Raw genomic sequence first — 20,270 nt, 5'->3', positions numbered from 1 at the left:
TTCTAAAAAGTCAGTCTGTTGCTTTAAAATTTTGTAACTTAGTCCAGTCAATAAACAAGTTAAAAGTAGTTATTCCTCCAAATTTCACTATCTGGAGATTAAAACTGCGAAAGTTACACAATATTATAGAAAATGACAGAAATTTTTCGGTCCTCCAAAAATGAAAAATTTCAAAAAAATCTGTCTCTTGCTCTAAAACTTTATAATTTAGTCCAGTTGATAAACAAACCAAAAGTAAGAAATCCTCAAAATTTCGCTGTCTGGAGATTAAAACTGCGAAAGTTACAGAATTTTATAGAAAATGACAGAAATTTTTGAGGTGTCCGAAAATGAAAAATTTCTAAAAAGTCAGTCTGTTGCTTTAAAATTTTGTAACTTAGTCCAGTCAATAAACAAGTTAAAAGTAGTTATTCCTCCAAATTTCACTATCTGGAGATTAAAACTGCGAAAGTTACAAAATATTATAGAAAATGACAGAAATTTTTCGGTCCTCCAAAAATGAAAAATTTCTAAAAAATTTGTCTCTTGCTCTAAAATTTTATAATTTAGTCTAGTTGATAAACAAACCAAAAGTAAGAAATCCTCCAAATTTCACTGCTTGGAGATTAAAACTGCGAAAGTTACAGAATTTTATAGAAAACGGTGAAAATTTTTGGGTCGTCCAAAAATAAAAAATTTCTAAAAAATCTGTGTATTGCTCTAAAATTTTCTAACTTTACCCAGTTTATAAACAAGTCAAAAGTAGTAAATCCTCCAAATTTCACAGTCTGGAGACTAAAACTACAAAAGTTACATAATTTTATAGAAAATGACAGAATTTTGTGTTCGTCCAAAAATGAAAAATTTCTAAAAAATCTGTCTTACTCTAAAATTTTGTAACTTTGCCCAGTTGATAAACAAGTCAAAAGTAGTAAATCCTCCAAATTTCACTGCTTGGAGATTAAAACTGCAAAAGTTACAGCATTTTATAGAAAATTCTGAAAATTTTTGGGACGTCCAAAAATAAAAAATTTCTAAAAAATCTGTCTCTTACTCTAAAATTTTGTAACTTTGCCCAGTTAAGAAACAACCCAAAAGTAGTAAATCCTCCAAACTTCACAACTTGGAGATTGAAATTGCGAAACTTACAAAATATTATAGAAAATGACAGAAATTTTTCGGTCCTCCAAAAATAAAAAATTTCTAAAAAATTTGTCTCTTGCTCTAAAATTTTATAATTTAGTCCAGTTGATAAACAAACCAAAAGTAAGAAATCCTTGAAATTTCGCTGTCTGGAGATTAAAACTGCGAAAGTTACAGAATTTTATAGAAATTGACAGAAATTTTTGAGGTGTCCGAAAATAAAAAATTTCTAAAAAATCTGTCTCTTGATCTAAAATTTTGTAACTTTACCCAGTCGATAAACAAATCAAAACTAATAAATCCTCCAAATTTTAAGGTCTGGAGTTTAAAAGTTACAGAATTTTGTAGAAAATCAGACATTTTTGGGTCGTTCAGAAATAAAAAATTTCTAAAAAATTTGTTCCTTGCTCTAAAATTTTGTAATTTAGCTCAGTCGATAAACAAACCAAAAGTAGTTAATCCTCTAAATTTCACTACCTGGAAATTAAAACTGCAAAAGTTACAGAATTTTATAGAAAATGACAAATTTTTAGGTCCTCTGAAAATGAAAAATTTCTAAAAAGTCAGTCTGTTGCTCTAGAATTTTGTAATTTAGTTCAGTTGATAAACAAACCAAAAGTAAAAAATCCTCAAAATTTCGCTGTCTGGAGATTAAAACTGCGAAAGTTACAAATTATTATAGAAAATGCCAGAAATTTTTCGGTCCTTCAAAAATGAAAAATTTTTAAAAAATCTGTCTCTTGCTTTAAAATTTTATAATTTAGTCCAGTTGATAAACAAACCAAAAGTAAGAAATCCTTAAAATTTCGCTGTCTGCAGATTAAAACTCCGAAAGTTGCAGAATTTTATTGAAAATGACAGACATTTTTGGGTCGTTCAAAAACAAAAAAATTTAGATTAAAACTGCGAAAGTTACAATTTTCAGTAATAAATTATTGTCTTTACTAAGATTTGTTTTTGTGCATACCTGTGACCTAGAGCGCACAAAAGGCGGCGTGGAAACGCATACTGAAAGTGCATTAGATGCACCACCTGAAAACCTTTAGCCTGCGCGAATGTTTATTAGTGTTGGGGCCTCCAACATGAAGCCACTTATTCTGCTTCTCTTCCTCCTTTCCACGGCTTTTATCAACGCCCTTCCGTGCAACTTCATTCAAGTCCACAACGAAAACAACTATGGAGTCTCGTAGGAAAACCAAAGGTACTTTCGTTGAAATAATAAAATTTTTTTAGGGATCTCCCACGCAAAGGAAATGAGATTCATATAAACATCGGCCACGGCAGCGATTTATTAGATGATGACACCCCCACGCCTTCAACTGTCTCGTATGAATCAAAATAGAACTTAACGAGCGCTAATTTCTGTTTTAGGACAAATTCGACGAAATCCGATGTAGTTTTGCATAAAAATATTTATGACATAAATTACGAGAAAGGAATGTACGATTATGCCGATGACGACTTTATGTAACCGCATTAAATAATATTCTAACCACAAGACGCAAATATATTGAAATGGTTCATACAATTCGATTTTTTACCCGTCTAATCAACCCCTAAATAATGAACCACGTATCGACTTCCACCCTTCCGTGTCTATTCAAATATCGCAACAATAAATACTCAGTCATTCTATTGTCTCATCAAATTTGTTCGTTCGTCATAAAGACAAATTAAAGTATCGATCCGAACCCACTGAAATTAACATCATTCTAATTGAGCTTGTCCGTCGAGTTAGAATGAATTACTTCAACCACTCGATCAAAGACATCCGATCGTTGACGATTTTCTACAAAATCTGCGGGATTTTGGCAGTGGTGCCCTGTCACTCGTTCGACAAATCCTGCGAGAAACTTTCCAAATGGAAAAAAGTGCAAGGAGTGCTCCTGATCGCCACGATAGCAGCAGGAACTGCGTACTCCATGGTAGTTCGCCACATCGCGTTTAAAGAGATCTACACAACGACGCACCTCATCTGTGACTACATCGACGAGTTCTTCGTTGTGTCTCTCGCCTTTACTGTGATCTTCAATTCCTGTTTTTGTGAGAAGAAGTACTGGATTCAACTCCACAATAATCTGCAGTATATAGATGAGGTGCTCAAGAACACAGACGCGCGGCAACGAAACATCCTCCATAACCCCTCCTTGCAGTTTCTGGTCTATTTCCTTCTGTACGTCTGTGGCTCGTTCTTCTTACTCTACACCTGGATGGAAGAAATGGGGGTTGCCACCCTCAAAGCCTACTCGATGCACCAATTTTGCTACTTCTACGACGTGTTCCTCCACTTCCTCATCTACAACATGTCTTCAGGTTTCAAAAGTCGCTACGACGACGTCAATACGATCTTAGCGAACCAAACCAACGATTACTGTGAAAAAAAAGTCATCATCTCCCTCCGCAAAATCGAAAACATCCTCCAGTACCTCAGCGAATCCGTGGAGCTGTTTAACCAAGTCTTCGGCACAGTGCTTGTGTTCATCACGGGGAAAAGCATCGCGCAACTGTTGAGCTGCCTCAATTTCCTCACCAACAACTTGAAGGTTGGAGACGCCGATTTCAAAGAACGAATCTTCGTGGCGAATTTACTCCTCGTGCTTTACACGCTGGTAAAAACCGTTTTTTGGTGAGGAAGAAACTGTGATTTGTTGCAGATTTCCGTGAGCTTTGTGATGATCGCTGCTGATGGTGCAACCGCTTCTAGTAAGAAAACTGTGGCGTTGTGTTACAAGTTTCAAGAGCAGTTTGTCACGAAGAGTGAAGCTAGACAGGAGTTGTTTAAGTTGGCTCAACAGGCGACGGCCAATGCGGCGGTGATAACAGCGGCGAATTTTTTTCAGATTAACAAATCCACGCTTTTTGGGATTTTTGGGACCACGACGACGTATTTTATTATTATTTTACAGTTCAATCAAAGTCTTGCGGGGAAATGAAGAGTCGGAGGATGAAGAGTTTAATGAAATATTTTCGCTATCTTGAAAAACACGGTTTGCGCAAGGTGCGATTAGATTAGGTTTTTTTTTTCTTGACAATTGTATCTGTGGTATTTAAAAAAAGGGAAACGCACGCCCTTAATTTTATTATTAGAAAAACAGAAAAGTAATCAATCAAGGAAACTTTTTGCGCGTTTTAAAAAATTATATAAGCACTGTAATTTGACGAGATCCAATTTGAATAAAATTGATTGCACTTACCAATCGCAGAAGCGTCGTGATTGTCCTACACAGACACCACAAATGCAACAAACAAAAATTTAACAATGCTTAAAAGCAAGTGATGTTATCATTTATCATAGTTATCAAACCCACATACTTAATTAAAAATTAGATTCAAATTCGTTGATTCACAACGAACCCGTTAAATTTCAAAATTTGGGTAAAATAAGTAGAAATTAAACCTAAATTGTGATGGTCCGTGCTCACTTTATCAAGCGAGTAAAACGCCGAAATTTTCACCCCAAATTTCTGCAGAAAAAATGACCTATGAACACTTTTTTATGTATTTTCTCTAATATATAAGTCAAACTAACGCAAAGACGGCGCAGTAATTAACTCATCCGCTTCCCCCTATTTACCCTATTTGTTTACCTGCCCGACTGAACGAAAGCACATGTGTATGTAAACCAAAAAAAGCACTTAATTTAACAAACAGATAAAACTCGAACTATATAATTTCAGTACGTGATCCGACCCCGCACAAAATGCTGAAAATTTCTCGCCGCGACATCCGCTTCATGAACTTCTTGTACACCACCAGCAGCATCCTCTCGCTGTGTCCCCGCTATGACTTCAACACCCAAACTCTTCGGGGCCCCATTTTCAACAAAATCCACGCCGGTGTGGCCTTCATTGTCTTCGCAGTGACGAGTGCTTTTGTTTTTTGGGAAGAAACTTTTCAATTTCACGTAACATCAACCATGTTAATTCTGGCGTCTTTTAACGACGTTTGTCTGGTCCTGTTAACTCTCTCCATGCAGTTAATTTCGGTTCTGTTTAACCAAGACTCGTGGTTGAAACTCAACAAAAATTTGCATTATGTTGACTACAGACTCAACAACCAAAATAAGAAGGAGACGAATTTTTTCAAAAATGTCTTCGTGCAGTTTGGGGCGGCCTTCGGGTTCTTTATGGGCATAAATGTGTACGTGACGTACACGTGCTATAAAATAGTACCGGAAATAGTGTTATCCAAGTCGTTTTGTGTGAATTCCGTTGGTTATCTCAACGAATTCTTCGTCTGTGCTTTAATTTGCAACTTAGCTGTTGCTTTCGAGTATCGATTTAAGGATATCAATAAAGTTTTGTGTAAAGTCCACCTGCAAACCCTAAAATAGCAAAGTTTGACGCGGTGAAAACCATCAGAGAAACGGGGGCGCTGTGGAGAACCCTCACTAAAACTGTGGTTTATTTCAACAGGATTTTCGGGTGGCCTCTTATATTGATCACCGCGAGACTAATAGGGCAGATTCTCCAGTCTTTGGCGCGTATGCACTCAATTTTTACCACAGATTTGACGTTAAAGAAAGACGCTTTTTCGCAACATGTGGCGTTGCCGGATCTGATGATCGTCGCTTATAGCTTCGTGAGTAATAACTGAATTATGTGAACCAAATAATGAGTTTGTTTTAGATTCTTATGGTGTTTGTTGTCATGAGTTGTGACTCAGCAACTGCGGCGTCTAAAGACACGATGAATTTGTGTTATAAAGTCCAACAGAGCTTTTCCGAGGATTCGAAAGAAAGAAGAGAACTGCTCTTGTTGGCTAAAGAAATTCCAGACAATATTTCGAAATTCACAGCTGCGGATTTCTTTGAGATTAATAAAAGGACGTTCTTGGGAATCCTCAGTGTCACGACCACTTATTTTATTATTGTGATTCAGTATAACTCAAAATAGAAATTATTTTGAATCTTGCGCCTATTTTTAATTATGTCAAAAAAGGTTTTAAAAAAAAACTTACATCTAGTGACTTTAAGTATTAAACCAAAAGTTTGATTTCCGCCAGTTGGCACGCTTTGAATAAATTCTAGTATTGTCGTACGTAAATTTTGAGCCCGGATTTGGAATTTGCGTAAAACGATGTATAATAACGCAAGTTTACTCCAAAAAATAAGCGAGATATCGATAACAGAAGTTTGGCATAATTTTAGTCATGAATTTTTACAAAAAATTGCAGCTTTCGACTTTTGGAAAATCTAAAAACGATTTCTTATGTAAAAAATCGCGAGAAAAACGATGCCGCAAACCGCATTCCAATATCTGGAATAGTTTCCGAGATATCGAGCATGAATTGTTTCGAACCTTCAAAAATTTGACCCTCTGGCGACAACCCAAAATTTCAAACGGCCATAACTCGGTTATTTATTGACAAATTTTAAAAAATTATCATGTTTTTGCATTCAGCGTGAAATTCTGCGTAAAATGAGACCAAAATTTGTTGAGTTTGCTTAATAAATAAACGAGGTATTGGCCAAAAACTGTTTTGAAAACGTCATTTCAGAGTGATTTTCAATCAATGTTTTCAAAATGAAAACGACGTTTAATAGCTTTGAATTATACATCAGTCGAAAGAGGAGCTCAAAATCTATCTAGTGGCCAAATTTGAGATCTATAGGACAAATAGTTTACGAGTTATGGCCAAAAATTAAAAAAAATGAAAAATTTTCATCGTTTGAGTCGCAATTTTTTTTCGCGAAAAATCGACTATCGAATTTTGGGCTTTTAAGCACTTTTTCTAACGTAAACTGAGCCGAGAAAAACGATGGCGCAAACCGCATCTCAATATCTCTAATAGTTTCCGAGATATTTAACTTTGAAAATTGGGAAAAATGAGAAAAAATGAAAATCAACTTTCCGAAACTTTGATCGGCCATAACTCAGTTATTTGTTGTCGGATCTGAATTTCAATCCCAGATTTGGAATCTGCGGAAAATTCTGCGTACACTGATGTATAATAACTCAAGTTTACTCTAAAAAATAAGCGAGATATCGATATGAGAAGTTTGGCCATAGTTTTAGTCATGAATTTTCGCGAAAATTTGCAAATTTCGATTATTGGAAAATCTAAAAACGATTTCTTATGTAAAAAATCGCGAGAAAAACGATGCCGCAAACCTCATTCCAATATCTGGAATAGTTTCCGAGATATCGAGCATGAATTGTTTCGAACCTTCGAAAATTTGACCCTCTGGCGACATCCCAAAATTTCAAACGGCCATAACTCGGTTATTTATTGACAAATATTAAAAAATTATTATGTTTTTGAATTCAGCGTAAAATTCTGCGTAAAATGAGGCCCAAATTTGTTGAGTTTGCTTAATAAATAAACGAGGTATTGGCCAAAAACTGTTTTGAAAACGTCATTTTAAGGTGATTTTTAATCAATGTTTTCAAAATAAAAACGACGTTTAATAGCATTGAATTATACATCAGTCGAAAGAGGAGCTCAAAATCTATCTACTGGCCAAATTTGAGATCTATAGGACAAATAGTTTACGAGTTATGGCCAAAAATTAAAAAAAATGAAAAATTTTCATCGTTTGAGTCGCAATTTTTTTTCGCGAAAAATCGACTATCGAATTTTGGGCTTTTAAGCACTTTTTCTAACGTAAAATGAGCCGAGAAAAACGATGGCGCAAACCGCATCTCAATATCTCTAATAGTTTCCGAGATATTTAACTTTGAAAATTGGGAAAAATGAGAAAAAATGAAAATCAACTTTCCGAAACTTTGATCGGCCATAACTCAGTTATTTGTTGTCGGATCTGAATTTCAATCCCAGATTTGGAATCTGCGGAAAATTCTGCGTACACTGATGTATAATAACTCAAGTTTACTCGAAAAAATAAGCAAGATATTGATATCAGAAGTTTGGCATAATTTTAGTCATGAATTTTCGCGAAGAACTCCAATTTTCGACTTTTCTGAGCTAAAAAAATCGAGAAAAAAACGATGGCGAACAGCCTTTCTTTTTATCAGTTGTAGTTTTGAAGATATCGAGCTTAAAAACTTGAAAAAGTTAGCTACGACATACGTTGAAGACCACACCGATACCTAACTTCACCGCAGTGCTCCCTAGACAGATGTATTATTGGTTGCATACACTTAAACACATATTATTTTTTTAATAATATATTAAAAACGAATCAAATCCTTAATTCCAAATTCAATTTATAATTCTTTCTTCTGAGATTTGAGAGAATCGCACTTAAAAATCTCAATAACCAAACATTCCCGTTGTTTGGCTGTCATGTGAGTGACATAAACCTAACCTAAAAACCCGAGATGTTGAAAAGTCTGAACGTGGTCTTAAGATCACGATTGCTCAAAACCGGCAGCCCCCACAGGCGCGTCGTGAGAACGTTTCTATCCCAAGCCTATCACTGTAATGAAATTTGGGAAGACCGACTAAACAGCCCCCTTTTACAAAAAGTGAATCTCGACGTTCTCTACTACGAATTGGATCAACGCTTCCAGAAGACGCGTCGAATCAGCCCTGTGGACGTCGACATCTTTGCGAATGCCATCAAAGACGAACTCTTCATCGACGAATTATTAGATCTAATCTACAAACTCCGGCTAACTCAAGACACTGGAAACACGTTGGATTCTACAGGTCATGCAGTAATTCGCGCTCTGTTCAAGCATGATAAAGTCGACGACCTCTTGCGGGTGGTAGACGACCGGTTGAACTACGGCGTGTTCTTGGACAACTACACTGGAAATCTCCTCATGGACAAGTTCTGGAAAAGCAAGAATTTCGTCGCGGGGTCGATAATAGCCAGTCAGTTTATGTTACAAGAGGATTTCTCACACCCTTTAACCACCAATTTGGCGCTGCTGCATTGCTATAATTATTTGTTAGCGCCGGGGGAGTGGCCCCAACCGCCCCCTTTAGAGGAACCGGAAGAAGAAGTCAAAGTCCGCGTGGCGTTCTTACGGAACCCGTTCGACGACGACCACTTTGATCTGCGCGATCCCCGGAAAATCGTCGGAAAAACTTTAGCAGCCGCGGCGAAAACCAAAGACGATCCAATCCACAAATCATTGAGAGTCTTAGGACTCGCTCTGTTCGGCAACGAAGACCTCGCGAGGAAAGAGGCGGCGGGTGCTACACTCGTCAAAGAGATAATCGAACTGTTACCCGAAGACTCTTCACTAAGGAAGGAGTTGAGCCATGACACAATCTCCGAAGATGTTCAAACTGCTTTGCAGAAACAAGTAACGGAGAGTGTCGCCGTGAGCTGCGAGAAAGACATTGCGAACCAATGCGCGCTCTTCAAGCAGTGGGAAACCTCTCGATTCCAAGCACTCGAAGACCAGAAGAAGCGTCTTCTTACCATTGAACGTCTCGCAGAGATCGAGAAACTCCAAGAAACATTAAAAGAAAAAGAACAGAAACTCTGGTTCTTCGAAAACGAAGAGAAAATCGAGCTCGCAATCGAAGCCGGGGCTGCTTTGGCCCCCCAGAAAACCCCCGAGACGAAGAAGATCGAAGAGACTTACGTCCCTCCAGAAGTCACCGCGAAAAGAAACTAACATTTGTAATATTGATAACAAAAAATATAAATAGTAGAAACATTTTGGTGTCTTAACATAAATTGCACAATTTCAGGTTTGCTTCAGCAGCGCCTCCGTTTCCTTCCGGACTTGTTGGAGATCAGAATTGACTCGTTCCAACTTCACACCACTTTCTTTCGCCGTTTCAGAGTCGATCTGTTCTTGGAGATTCCGACATTCCCGCTCCACCGCCCCCAGATCCGTCACTCCTTTAATAATGTTGAGACAGTCATCGCGCAATTGCGCCAGTAACTTGTAGGCTCTGCGCGCCGTCTCTTCATGTTTGGCGTCCTGGAAAGACAGTAAACTCAAGAACAACACCGATAGGAAACAAACCCGAAAAATAAGCTCGTCGGCCAGAGTGAAGGATCTGTCCACTTGTCCCGTTAGTAGGCTAATCTCCCGTTGGACCTCCCGCGTGTCTTTCAGGATCTTCTGGATTTCGTCGTCCTGTTTTTTGATGTTTCCGATTATTTCGAGGATTCGACGGGTGTAGCCTGACCTGGTGTGGGTTTTGTTGATTTGTTCGAATTTTTTCCGGAGTTGTTCCTCCAGCAGCGACTTTTCCTGGAGGTCCACATTCAAAGTTCTTTGAGTTTCCTCCATTTTTCGGAGTTTCTCCTGTTGTTGTTGGAGTCGCAAGTCTTTGGAACTAATAGCGTTTTGTAAGGACTTGTACTCCTCCAACAGCGGCGCTTGGATTTTGTGCCACTGCTCCGACAAATTCACCAGTTTGTTCCTACTGGCGTCAATCATATTTTTGAGTTTTTGCAGATTCTCTTCCTTACTTATAACAGTCAGAGTTTTTGATTTTAAATTAACTTGAGAGAGCACCGTTTGGAGGGTTTCTTCCTCTTCAGTTCGCGCAGAGACCGCTCGTGCTAGTCGTTCTTCAGACCGCTTGATCTCCTTCTGGAGACTCTCAAACACTTGCTTCTTTTCTTTCAGTTCTTCTATTAAGGAATGGAGTTTATTTTCTTCAGGTTCTGTCGTCTCCACGACAGTTTCAGGCAATTTTTGGACTAGATCAGTGGAATTTTCTATGAGCTGTGGTAAATCTCTAGTGGACGAAACCTGTAAGTTCTTGAAACCGGAAATAAGGCAATCTTTGAACAACAGCGACGGCAGCAACTCCCTGGAGCCACATTGCGCAGTCACCACGGGGACGTTGTGGACCCAGTAGTCTCTAAGAGCGTCGTTTTCGCAGCTCTGACTAACACCAGGCACCTGCAGTTTCGTCGTCCTCAGCGGCCGACTGTTGCCTAGACTATGAACGATATGACCAGTCTCACTTCTGCGATATCCGTTCCGTAAGACACATGAAGGCACCCAAATCTGCTGCAGCCCCTCTTTCACTTTCAGCTCAATTTCTTTAACTAGAGTCGGCACAAAACCCGTCTGTTCAACGTGCGTCGCCTTGCTCACCTCTCTAGGTAACCGCTCCACTAGGAACATCAAAACACGTCTAATTTCAGCCTCATTACAGTACAAAATAGTCTGATAACCTATATCGTCCCGGAACCCTAAATCTTTGATTTGACTCGCAAGACTAGAAGTTATTTTTAGCTTGAAACTCATCGAAGGTGGCAGCTTTTTGGGGTGATGTGTGTCGGGAGTTATAGCTTCCAAACAAGTGGAAATCGCGCCGACAACCATGTCGGCGTCAAATTGCCTCAAAGATGTGATGTCTTCCTCTAAGTCACTACAAAAAAATCACTAAACTATTAAAACGCGACGTTTCGACCTTACCAGTGGAGGTTCCGCAAAGAATCAATGATAATAGCGTCTATTTCTTCCATTTTTATTAAAACTTAAATCAAAACGTCAATGACACGGTTGACAGCAAAATAAACGTGACGGGTGCCAACCGAACTCGTACCAACCCGCAGAGAAAGAATCCCTAGAAAAATTTAAAAACTTCGTATGCTCCACTGGAGGTAATTAGCGCCAAGTAAACAATTTCAAACTGTTTTCAATTCGCGGATTATCATAATTGCGCGCCCGTGTGTAAAAAGGGTAAATACGTAAGACAAATTTGCATAATTTTGAGCGATGTTTGGGGAAAATTTAGTATAAAAGCTCGCGGCTTTCCATGGAGGGCCAGTACGAAGTGGCACTCAACTTAAGGTAAGCTTCCCTCACATTTTCTTGTAATAATACCAGTCTTACTAGATGGACAAACGTGTGATATTTTTGGTACTTGTACTCAATGTGATATTCGTGTGGTCTTCCCCTCACTTGACCCATCTCATGAACAAAAGAGAGTTTTTCTGTGGCAACAAACTCACGGAATCGTTAGCTTTGGTGTGTAAAGGCATCTACAACTCTCCAGGCAAAAAATCCTCAAGTAACTCCACTCAACTGGCGAATTAGAAGTAACGGTTTGATTTTAGTGAACGACTTGTTTATCTATGGCGAATATGACGAGCTATTCCCAAATGGCAACGACGACGATAACCAATTGGACTTTCCGTTTCTGCAGAAGGAAACGGCGAACTCGTTTGTCCCAGTTAGGTTTCGAAGGAAAGCTGGAATCGTCGATGAATGTTGCCACAATCCCTGTACTTACAAACACCTCAGCTTGTACTGCGCATAATAATATAGCTTAAGCAAAAATAATACTGAAATGTGAGCATTTTGTAAAATAAATATGTTGCATATAAATCCGTGTTTCGATTTCTTTGGTTATCTGTCTAAACTTGACCCAGAGGGACTTGTTGGGTAATACTGAGATGTTTAATAACTTTTTTGCGAAATGGCGAGGCGGTTTTTCTGCTTTCACCTTAAAACCAGTGCGGTTTTTATGATCTTCGCTACTTTTGTTAGTTCTCTTGAGTGTCCCTCTATTTATAAATCCTTTAGGTTTCAGGAATCGTTTGCTTCTCTTATGCGGGTCTCAATCGGAACGTTTTTGAGATACACAATAATAGTAGAGCTGAAATTTATTCTCTGATTATGGGGGCTGCATTCATGGCAGTCTCACTGATCCTTCTCTATGGTATTTATTCTAAAGGTTGGTCAAGACCTCAAAGTTTAATTTTCTTATGGCTTATGATTTTAGATGAAACAAAACTGGATATTTACCTACCTCGTGTTAAGTTCCAGTTGTTTATTTATTACAAACGTAGTTGTGTTGAAATTATCGCCAATTATTTCTTCCACGTTTTTGGGTAAGATTGAGATGAAACTCCTTCGCTCTATTGAAGAGTTCGTTTTAGTTTTATGGTACGGCCAGATTTGTGTTCACAATTTCTACAAAGACATCGTCGAAAACATGGATTTACCATAATCGTCTTGATAGAGTTTAGCAACAATTTCAAATTTACTTAAAAAAAAATGACATTTGGCGCTACCACCCGACTCCCCTTTGTTGGTAAAAATGGACCAACCCGATCTTGTTGGAAAAGTCGTGAAATTTACCTTAATTTCCACAGTTTTGACTGGTGAACACGCGAAGAACACTGGGAACACTTCCATGAATGTTCCAGAACACTAACATTCCCGCGGGAACACTAAACACTGCGTTTTTACACGGAATTGGAGAGCCGGTACTTTGAATCACAACGCTTGCGAACTTACCGACAGTTCCAGCGGCGTCTCAGTCAAGCTCTAGCGCGCGGGACTTTTGAAATTCGAGTTTGGTGAAGTTGGAATTAGAAAATAATCTACAGTTCGTTTAGCTTGCAAATGGCCACAAAGGTTCCAAATCTTTATTTAAATCTTTCTTGAATTAATTAGAGATGTTTATGCACCCAACTTGCATAATGTATTAACCTCAAAAACAGCTACATTCAATTTTCCCCTAATTTTTTCCCTAAAAAAGTTGAAAGCCCGATTTACAACCAACAATTTTCGAAAACTTACACAAGGGAGCTACTTTACAAACATGAAAATGTAAAATAGATATTTTTAATAAATTGGTGGATGCGCCGGGTCGCATTTAAATTTGTCAGGTGTTGATGGACAGTGCTACCAACACACGTCTTATTTAAAAGCCTCATCAAACATTCCATCAGATTACTTTAATTGTGCATCAGTGAGTTCAAAACGACATGCATAATCTGAGCGGTCCTCCTCCGCTTTAGACCTATTATAAAAGCACAATCGTTTCCAAGCAAATTCACTTGCAAGCAGCGTTTAAGGTAAGTTGCATCTCTTGGTTTATTTATAATCTTATTTTATTGTGTTAGATGAACAAAGTCGTATTATTGCTATGTGTTGTGACTGCGATTTATGCTTCGCCCCAAGACGTCGTAAATTATCTAAAAGGCGATTTTAGCCGGCAGTGTTCTTTTTGTCGTGGGGCTCTACACGATGCCATGAGAGCAGCGTGTGATGGCTACTACAACACAGTAAACAAGAAGTCGGGTAAGTTCAGATTTTCGCTTCTTTAGAGTTGGAGTGTTTGTTTCTAGTTATCGATTTGTTTGATGAGGAATTTACGTTTTTTGAGAAGAAATCTGTAGAAAAACTTGTTGATGACTGCTGCTGGAAGCCCTGTAATTACACTGTGCTCAGGAAGTACTGTTTTTAAAACCACTAAATAAAGTTTAGGAAGTTGTGAGCAATATTCTGTTTTGTTGTCCAGGAGTCTAACAACCACTCCTTCCTTCTTTTCCATTATTTATTCAACTCCAAGAAAACGATGGTAAAAACCGCATTTCTCGATCTGTCTTAGTTTCTTAGCAACTTTAAACGCTTCTAACTCAGGTATTTGTTGACGCACGTGGAAAAGTTGCACAGTCTTAGATTCTGCGTGAAATTCTACTTTAAATGAGCTCAAATAACGCAAGTTTGGCACAAAACTGAGCGAGATATCAACCGCAGAAGATTGACATAGTTTTAGTTGTAAATTTTTCCAAAAAACTCCAACTTTCGACTTTTGGAAAATTAAAAAACTATTTCTTATGTAAAAAATCGCGAGAAAAACGATGGCGCAAACCGCATCTCAATATCTGAAATAGTTTCCAAGATATCGAGCACGAATTGTTTTGAACCTTCAAAAATTTGGCCCTCTGGCGACAACCCAAAAATTCAAACGCCCATAACTCGGTTATTTGTTGACAAAAATTAAAAAGTTATCATGTTTTTGAATTCAGCGTAAAATTCTGCGTAAAATGAGACCCAAATTTGTTGAGTTTGCTTAATAAATAAACGAGGTATTGGCTAAAAACTGTTTTGAAAACATATTTTAGGGTGATTTTCAATCAATGTTTTCAAAATGAAAATGACGTTTAATAGCATTGAATTATATATCAGTCGAAAGAGGAGATTAAAATCTATCTACTGGCCAAATTTGAGATCTATAGGACAAATAGTTTGCGAGTTATGGCCAAAAATTAAAAAAAATTAAAAATTTTCAACGTTTGAGTCGCATTTTTTTTTCGCGAAAAATCGACTATCGAATTTTGGACTTTTAAGCACTTTTTCTAACGTAAAATGAGCCGAGAAAAACGATGGCGCAAACCGCATCTCAATATCTCTAATAGTTTCCGAGATATTGAACTTTGAAAATTGGGAAAAATAAGAAAAAATGAAAATCATCTATCCGAAACTTTGATCGGCCATAACTCAGTTATTTGTTGTCGGATCTGAATTTAAATCCCAGATTTGGAATCTGCGTAAAATTCTGCATTCACTGATGTATAATAACTCAAGTTTACTCTAAAAATAAGCGAGATATCGATATCATAAATTTGGCATAGTTTTAGTCATGAATTTTCGCGAAAAACTGCAACTTTTGACTTTTAAAAAAATCTAAGAACGAATTCTTAGCAAAAAAATCGCGAGAAAAAAGGTGGCGAAAACCGTTTTTTATTATCTGCTGTAGTTTTCAAGATATCAAGCATTAAAAATTTGAAAAAAAAAACAGTTGTCGAAAACTTTAATCACTTGATCAGCTATAACTCGGTTATTTGTTGTCGTACGTGAAAATATCGCTCAGTTTTGGATTCTGCGTGAAATTCTGCGTAAAATACGCACAACTTTTTCCCCAAATAAGCGAGATATCGACCGAATTACCACATAAAAACCTCATCTTTCTATCTGTCATAATTTAAAAAATTGGAAAAAAGTCGAAATGGCTAAATAAAAATTAAGAAGTTGTCAGCAAAATTCTGTTTTCTTGTCCAACTTAACAAATCAACAAACGCTTAAAATGCATATTTGAATCTGATGCAGATTTATGATTATCCATCGACGGCAACGCTCCACTGCACCCCCAGAATTAGCTGTTCATCGCCGACGTCACATAACTCTCCCCCACGTTTATCACATGTTTCTCAATCACTTGGTCATGAAACTTGTAAACCCCCAACTGTCCACACCAAATCAGCACTAATCCAATTGAAAACCCCACTGCTTTCTCCATCGGAACGGTTTCTTTCGGCATTGGACTAGGACTAGGTCCTGGCGCCGGCGTCGTCGTCGTCACCGTCTCGTTCTTTGTAACATAATGCGACATGGCCGTCGTGTTGTAAAACAACATGTAACTTATCACCAACATTGTAATAAGAAACCAAATCAGAGAACTCAAGAGGAGGTACAACGAAATGTACTTTTCTCTTCCCTGCGAAGACGACAGTTATCGGTGAAAAATGTACGAATCTACAGACCTGGAGGACTCCGAGGAGCAACAGGAAGCCGACGAAGAGGAGAAACGAGCCGAGTTGGAGGTACACGATGATTAACCCCACGGTACCGATGTCAGTCGTTAGAAACTCTTGGAGGATTAAGATTCCTTCCACAAAAATGTAAAAGCCCAGAATCTGAAGAAGAGAGTTAATGGGGGGTTTTGGGGGCTTTGGACTTACGATGTTGGCGAGGGCCACAACCACTGAAGATATTTTCAGGCAACTGCATGAAGTTGACATTGTTGTGTTTATGCGCTAACAGAACTGAGGTATTTTTAGATGCACTGTGGAAAGACTATTTTTAACGCGCGAGTGGGCGAGAGGATTGCACGAGGGGGGGCACTGTTTCCACGAAGGAAAATTAGTGAAAATGGGACCCAATATTGGGACTACTTGTAAAGGGCGGGAATGAGTAAAATTATTTAGTTTGTTGAGATTTGAGATTCAATGACTACGATATCTTCCTTACTATGAAAAATACCGATATAAAATAAAAACGATAGGAATGTCCAAAATATTTACTAGACATTATCCGGGGCAAAAGTTAAAAAAAGTGTTTAATCACCTAAAAATTAATTTGATGTTTCTTCCCAGCGATTCAAATTTCCAGTACAGCCGTAACTAAAAGAAAAATTAAAAATCGACTCCAGATAATTTGTCTAGATTTCCAAAATGTAAATTGATATTATTTATAAACAAATAAGCTATGGCAATTTGAAAATTCTCGATTCAAATTTTGTCTGAATTCTGGTAAAACTTTTGAACAAATTACCTGAGCGTTTATGTTGGATGATTGAGATTAGTTCGGTACCTCAGAAGCATAATTTAAAAAAAATTAAGACCAAAAGGGAAAATATTTAGAAATTTTTATTTGAATAACTGTGAAAATGTCAATTTCACTTTCGTTATTTTTAGTACAAACTAACAGGAACAAAATTTATGCATGTTGTTTGTTTTGTTTGTTTTAGTAATATCACTAATTTGCAAAAATTTAAATCAAAAAGTCGAATTTTTAGAAATTGTCGTTTTAAGACCAAAAAATGCCATCAATTTTTTTTAAGATCCTGTAATTTCGCTATTTTTTATGCAATTGTCTTATTAAAAGTGTCGATTTAGAAAAATTTAGACCGAAAAAAATTGTTTTTAGAAATTTTGATTTCAAGGAGCTAAAAAAATTTTTGTTTTTTGACCAAAGAAAAATGTGACGAAAAACTCTAACGACTTGTAAGTTCTTTATTTTTAATGCCACTATAAACAAATTTGTGGAGTTTATAAGTCTTAACTGTCTTATTAAGAGTACCGATTTAGAAAAATTTAGGCCAAGAAGGAAAATATTTAGAAATTTTTATTTGGACAACTGTGAAAATGTCAATTTTTTCAACACTGTAATTTCGTTATTTTTAGTACGACAGGAACAAAATGTATGCATGTTGTTTCTTTTCTTTATTTTAGTAATATCACTAATTTGCAAAAATTTAAATCAAAAAGTCGAATTTTTAGAAATTTTCGTTTTAAGACCAAAAATGCCATCAATTTTTTTAAGATCCTGTAATTTTGCTATTTTTTATGCAATTTTAACGACATTTGTGACGATAATGACTCTCGACTGTCTTATTAAAAGTGTCGATTTAGAAAAATTTAGACCGAAAAAAATTGTTTTTAGAAATTTTGATTTCAAGGAGCTAAAAATCTTTTTTCTTTTTTGAGCAAAGAAAAATGTGACGAAAAACTCTAACGACCTGTAAGTTCTTTATTTTTAATGCCACTATAAACAAATTTGTGGAGTTTATTAACTGTCTTATTAAGAGTACCGATTTAGAAAAATTTAGGCCAAGAAGGAAAATATTTAGAAATTTTTATTTGGACAACTGTGAAAATGTCAATTTTTTCAACACTGTAATTTCGTTATTTTTAGTACGACAGGAACAAAATGTATGCATGTTGTTTCTTTTCTTTATTTTAGTAATATCACTAATTTGCAAGAATTTAAATCAAAAAGTCGAATTTTTAGAAATTGTCGTTTTAAGACCAAAAAATGCCATCAATTTTTTTTAAGATCCTGTAATTTCGCTATTTTTTATGCAATTTTAACGACATTTGTGACGATAATCACTCTCGACTGTCTTATTAAAAGTGTCGATTTAGAAAAATTTAGACCGAAAAAAATTGTTTTTAGAAATTTTGATTTCAAGGAGCTAAAAAAATTTTTGTTTTTTGACCAAAGAAAAATGTGACGAAAAACTCTAACGACTTGTAAGTTCTTTATTTTTAATGCCACTATAAACAAATTTGTGGAGTTTATAAGTCTTAACTGTCTTATTAAGAGTACCGATTTAGAAAAATTTAGGCCAAGAAGGAAAATATTTAGAAATTTTTATTTGGACAACTGTGAAAATGTCAATTTTTTCAACACTGTAATTTCGTTATTTTTAGTACGACAGGTACAAAATGTATGCATGTTGTTTCTTTTGTTTGTTTTAGTAATATCACTAATTTGCAAAAATTTAAATCAAAAAGTCGAATTTTTAGAAATTGTCGTTTTAAGACCAAAAAATGCCATCAATTTTTTTAAGATCCTGTAATTTCTTTATTTTTTAAGTGATCTTAACAAAATTGGTGGAGATTATCACTCTTGACTGCCTTATTAAAAGTGTCGATTTCGAAAAATTTAGACCGAAAAACAGAATTTTTATGAATTTCGATTTCAAGGAGCAAAGAAAAGTTTTTGTTTTTAACCAAAGAAAAATCTTTGTTTCGACAATATTGTGATTGAATATTCCTAGAAAATTACTTATATCGGGATTATTTAGATCTAAGAGATATTAGCCGACAAATCAAACACGAAACATTTCTATGTATATTTTTAATAAAAAAATAGAACTTGTGATCTAAAAATTAAAAAAGATACTCCTCTTTTAACTTGTCAGATTAATTGATTTTGATAAAATGACAAATCGACCCGGTTTAAAGAAGCCAAATTAAGTCTTTAAATTCTAATTGAAAATTTGCTTAAAATCGAAAAACTGACTTAGCCTGTGTGGAGATGTTCTGAGCAATGTTCAAATTTTCAAGGATTCGCAGTTGCAAATTTTTATATTATAACAGCAAAAAATAGTCTTTATTAATAATAATAATTATTTACAAGAAGAAAAAGTTTTTTAGGAATGAAATTTGCTAATTAATTACGGATGTGTAATTCAAGATATTTTTCGCCAAATTTTATATTCAAATTTCTTAGAAATAACTACATGTTGAAGCACTGCGACTTTTGACCAAAAACAAAATTTGATTTTTCAGGCAATTTGTATCGTTAATATTGCCGGTTTGTATTGTAGGTGCGCCACACGTTCCATATTATATTCAAATAGTTTTTGTTTTTTCCGTTTTTACCTATTTTTGATCAGGTACCGTTTTCAGAATCAATTTTTGAACCAAAATTTAAAGAAAATTGTTGAATTTTAAATTTGGCGCCGTAATTTTGGCGCAATCCACTGAGTTTAAAATTTTCTTTTGTAATAACTTATAACGAAAGGTCTAAAATCATCAAGTCGGGGAAAAATAGAAATTCTCTTTGCTGTAAATATTTTGAAACAAATTCTTACTGCACTTGGTCGACCAAAACTGCCATAAATTATATCTGGATAATCTGGATCAATGTGGATGTTTACAATCTAGTCTAAGGGGTCTCGATGGTGATTGACTGTCAGAGTCTGTTGGATTCTAAAGGTCATATTTTGGGTCGCCTCCTCTCAAGAAAAGTCCAGTAAACTGAAATGTTGAAGCCCCAAAATCCAAAAAATTTCCAAGTGTTGGCTCTCCTGAATTCGTCTCTTATATTAACCGAACCGACAACTTTCCAACACTAGAAAAAAAACCCCCTAGAAAACCGAAAATTTGACAAGACGGAGTGTCACAATTCGAAAATTACCGATTCCAAGCGGTGAGAATTGTCAGTGTC

At 36.3% G+C, this 20,270-nt stretch overlaps 9 protein-coding genes across 10 annotated transcripts in view; 6 read left to right on the top strand and 3 right to left on the bottom strand.

The window, feature by feature from the left end:
- The window catches only part of LOC148166555 (ATP-binding cassette sub-family G member 1-like), a 42,478-nt gene extending 38,138 nt beyond the window's left edge, over positions 1-4,340 (bottom strand). Inside the window, exon 1 of the mRNA XM_088049372.1 lies at positions 4,317-4,340. The gene's annotated coding sequence lies outside the window, so the exon portion shown is untranslated. The remainder of the gene's footprint in view (positions 1-4,316) is intronic.
- LOC148166556 (uncharacterized) lies at positions 2,128-2,685 on the top strand. Its single transcript, XM_088049379.1, has 3 exons — positions 2,128-2,308; positions 2,356-2,448; positions 2,494-2,685. The coding sequence occupies exons 1-3, from the start codon at positions 2,178-2,180 to the stop codon at positions 2,591-2,593; spliced, it is 324 nt and encodes a 107-aa protein (XP_087905505.1). The 5' UTR covers positions 2,128-2,177; the 3' UTR covers positions 2,594-2,685.
- LOC148166554 (uncharacterized) lies at positions 2,856-5,622 on the top strand. 2 transcript variants are annotated; one of them, XR_015771052.1, is made up of 3 exons: positions 2,856-3,731; positions 3,777-4,120; positions 5,538-5,622. XR_015771052.1 is itself a non-coding variant. In XM_088049375.1 (2 exons), the coding sequence occupies exons 1-2, from the start codon at positions 2,862-2,864 to the stop codon at positions 4,053-4,055; spliced, it is 1,149 nt and encodes a 382-aa protein (XP_087905501.1). In that variant the 5' UTR covers positions 2,856-2,861; the 3' UTR covers positions 4,056-4,239. The 2 variants fall into 2 exon arrangements, 1 of the variants encoding a protein (XP_087905501.1); XM_088049375.1 differs by lacking the exon at positions 5,538-5,622 and having other exon boundaries at positions 3,777-4,239.
- A 2,647-nt stretch (positions 5,623-8,269) lies between these two features.
- Positions 8,270-9,701, top strand: LOC148166553 (uncharacterized). Its single transcript, XM_088049079.1, has one exon. The coding sequence runs from the start codon at positions 8,406-8,408 to the stop codon at positions 9,657-9,659; it is 1,254 nt and encodes a 417-aa protein (XP_087905205.1). The 5' UTR covers positions 8,270-8,405; the 3' UTR covers positions 9,660-9,701.
- Positions 9,662-11,576, bottom strand: LOC148166552 (coiled-coil domain-containing protein 22 homolog). The gene is made up of 3 exons (XM_088049078.1): positions 11,430-11,576; positions 10,017-11,382; positions 9,662-9,971 (listed from the first exon to the last, which is right to left on the bottom strand). Exons 1-3 carry the CDS (start codon positions 11,477-11,479, stop codon positions 9,732-9,734), a joined length of 1,656 nt encoding a protein of 551 aa, XP_087905204.1. The 5' UTR covers positions 11,480-11,576; the 3' UTR covers positions 9,662-9,731.
- A 211-nt stretch (positions 11,577-11,787) lies between these two features.
- LOC148166551 (insulin-1-like) lies at positions 11,788-12,344 on the top strand. Its single transcript, XM_088049378.1, has 3 exons — positions 11,788-11,807; positions 11,853-12,027; positions 12,074-12,344. The coding sequence occupies exons 2-3, from the start codon at positions 11,853-11,855 to the stop codon at positions 12,274-12,276; spliced, it is 378 nt and encodes a 125-aa protein (XP_087905504.1). The 5' UTR covers positions 11,788-11,807; the 3' UTR covers positions 12,277-12,344.
- On the top strand, positions 12,344-13,580 carry LOC148166550 (uncharacterized). The gene is made up of 4 exons (XM_088049377.1): positions 12,344-12,501; positions 12,543-12,693; positions 12,742-12,850; positions 12,899-13,580. The coding sequence occupies exons 1-4, from the start codon at positions 12,436-12,438 to the stop codon at positions 13,008-13,010; spliced, it is 438 nt and encodes a 145-aa protein (XP_087905503.1). The 5' UTR covers positions 12,344-12,435; the 3' UTR covers positions 13,011-13,580.
- A 125-nt stretch (positions 13,581-13,705) lies between these two features.
- On the top strand, positions 13,706-14,248 carry LOC148166549 (insulin-like peptide 5). Its single transcript, XM_088049380.1, has 3 exons — positions 13,706-13,822; positions 13,871-14,048; positions 14,096-14,248. Exons 2-3 carry the CDS (start codon positions 13,871-13,873, stop codon positions 14,212-14,214), a joined length of 297 nt encoding a protein of 98 aa, XP_087905506.1. The 5' UTR covers positions 13,706-13,822; the 3' UTR covers positions 14,215-14,248.
- A 1,534-nt stretch (positions 14,249-15,782) lies between these two features.
- On the bottom strand, positions 15,783-16,598 carry LOC148166548 (uncharacterized). The gene is made up of 3 exons (XM_088049203.1): positions 16,493-16,598; positions 16,295-16,447; positions 15,783-16,248 (listed from the first exon to the last, which is right to left on the bottom strand). The coding sequence occupies exons 1-3, from the start codon at positions 16,550-16,552 to the stop codon at positions 15,907-15,909; spliced, it is 555 nt and encodes a 184-aa protein (XP_087905329.1). The 5' UTR covers positions 16,553-16,598; the 3' UTR covers positions 15,783-15,906.
- Positions 16,599-20,270: the final 3,672 nt, after the last annotated feature.

Source organism: Gnatocerus cornutus, unplaced genomic scaffold, assembly GCF_029298725.1.
Source record: "Gnatocerus cornutus isolate USDA-ARS CGAHR unplaced genomic scaffold, icGnaCorn1.1 ctg00000023.1, whole genome shotgun sequence".
Taxonomy (NCBI): domain Eukaryota; kingdom Metazoa; phylum Arthropoda; class Insecta; order Coleoptera; family Tenebrionidae; genus Gnatocerus; species Gnatocerus cornutus.
This window is presented reverse-complemented; position numbering and strand designations above follow the sequence as displayed.

What these genes read in the sequence shown, in the direction of transcription:
- LOC148166552 (XM_088049078.1), bottom strand. Translation starts at nt 11,479, where the DNA reads ATGGAAGAAATAGACGCTATTATCATTGATTCTTTGCGGAACCTCCAC. An exon ending in TCTTTGCGGAACCTCCACTG is followed by an intron (nt 11,383 to 11,429) that starts GTAAGGTCGAAA and finishes ATTTTTTTGTAG; the next exon opens with TGACTTAGAGGAAGACATCA. An exon ending in CCGACGAGCTTATTTTTCGG is followed by an intron (nt 9,972 to 10,016) that starts GTTTGTTTCCTA and finishes CTGTCTTTCCAG; the next exon opens with GACGCCAAACATGAAGAGAC.
- LOC148166554 (XM_088049375.1), top strand. Translation starts at nt 2,862, where the DNA reads ATGAATTACTTCAACCACTCGATCAAAGACATCCGATCGTTGACGATT. An exon ending in TCCTCGTGCTTTACACGCTG is followed by an intron (nt 3,732 to 3,776) that starts GTAAAAACCGTT and finishes GATTTGTTGCAG; the next exon opens with ATTTCCGTGAGCTTTGTGAT.
- LOC148166553 (XM_088049079.1), top strand. Translation starts at nt 8,406, where the DNA reads ATGTTGAAAAGTCTGAACGTGGTCTTAAGATCACGATTGCTCAAAACC.
- LOC148166550 (XM_088049377.1), top strand. Translation starts at nt 12,436, where the DNA reads ATGGCGAGGCGGTTTTTCTGCTTTCACCTTAAAACCAGTGCGGTTTTT. An exon ending in TTATGATCTTCGCTACTTTT is followed by an intron (nt 12,502 to 12,542) that starts GTTAGTTCTCTT and finishes TAAATCCTTTAG; the next exon opens with GTTTCAGGAATCGTTTGCTT. An exon ending in TATTTCTTCCACGTTTTTGG is followed by an intron (nt 12,851 to 12,898) that starts GTAAGATTGAGA and finishes AGTTCGTTTTAG; the next exon opens with TTTTATGGTACGGCCAGATT.
- LOC148166548 (XM_088049203.1), bottom strand. Translation starts at nt 16,552, where the DNA reads ATGTCAACTTCATGCAGTTGCCTGAAAATATCTTCAGTGGTTGTGGCC. An exon ending in TTGTGGCCCTCGCCAACATC is followed by an intron (nt 16,448 to 16,492) that starts GTAAGTCCAAAG and finishes TCTCTTCTTCAG; the next exon opens with ATTCTGGGCTTTTACATTTT. An exon ending in TGCTCCTCGGAGTCCTCCAG is followed by an intron (nt 16,249 to 16,294) that starts GTCTGTAGATTC and finishes TCGTCTTCGCAG; the next exon opens with GGAAGAGAAAAGTACATTTC.
- LOC148166556 (XM_088049379.1), top strand. Translation starts at nt 2,178, where the DNA reads ATGTTTATTAGTGTTGGGGCCTCCAACATGAAGCCACTTATTCTGCTT. An exon ending in GAAAACAACTATGGAGTCTC is followed by an intron (nt 2,309 to 2,355) that starts GTAGGAAAACCA and finishes AAATTTTTTTAG; the next exon opens with GGATCTCCCACGCAAAGGAA. An exon ending in CCCACGCCTTCAACTGTCTC is followed by an intron (nt 2,449 to 2,493) that starts GTATGAATCAAA and finishes TTTCTGTTTTAG; the next exon opens with GACAAATTCGACGAAATCCG.
- LOC148166549 (XM_088049380.1), top strand. Translation starts at nt 13,871, where the DNA reads ATGAACAAAGTCGTATTATTGCTATGTGTTGTGACTGCGATTTATGCT. An exon ending in CACAGTAAACAAGAAGTCGG is followed by an intron (nt 14,049 to 14,095) that starts GTAAGTTCAGAT and finishes GTTTGTTTCTAG; the next exon opens with TTATCGATTTGTTTGATGAG.
- LOC148166551 (XM_088049378.1), top strand. Translation starts at nt 11,853, where the DNA reads ATGGACAAACGTGTGATATTTTTGGTACTTGTACTCAATGTGATATTC. An exon ending in TCCAGGCAAAAAATCCTCAA is followed by an intron (nt 12,028 to 12,073) that starts GTAACTCCACTC and finishes GTTTGATTTTAG; the next exon opens with TGAACGACTTGTTTATCTAT.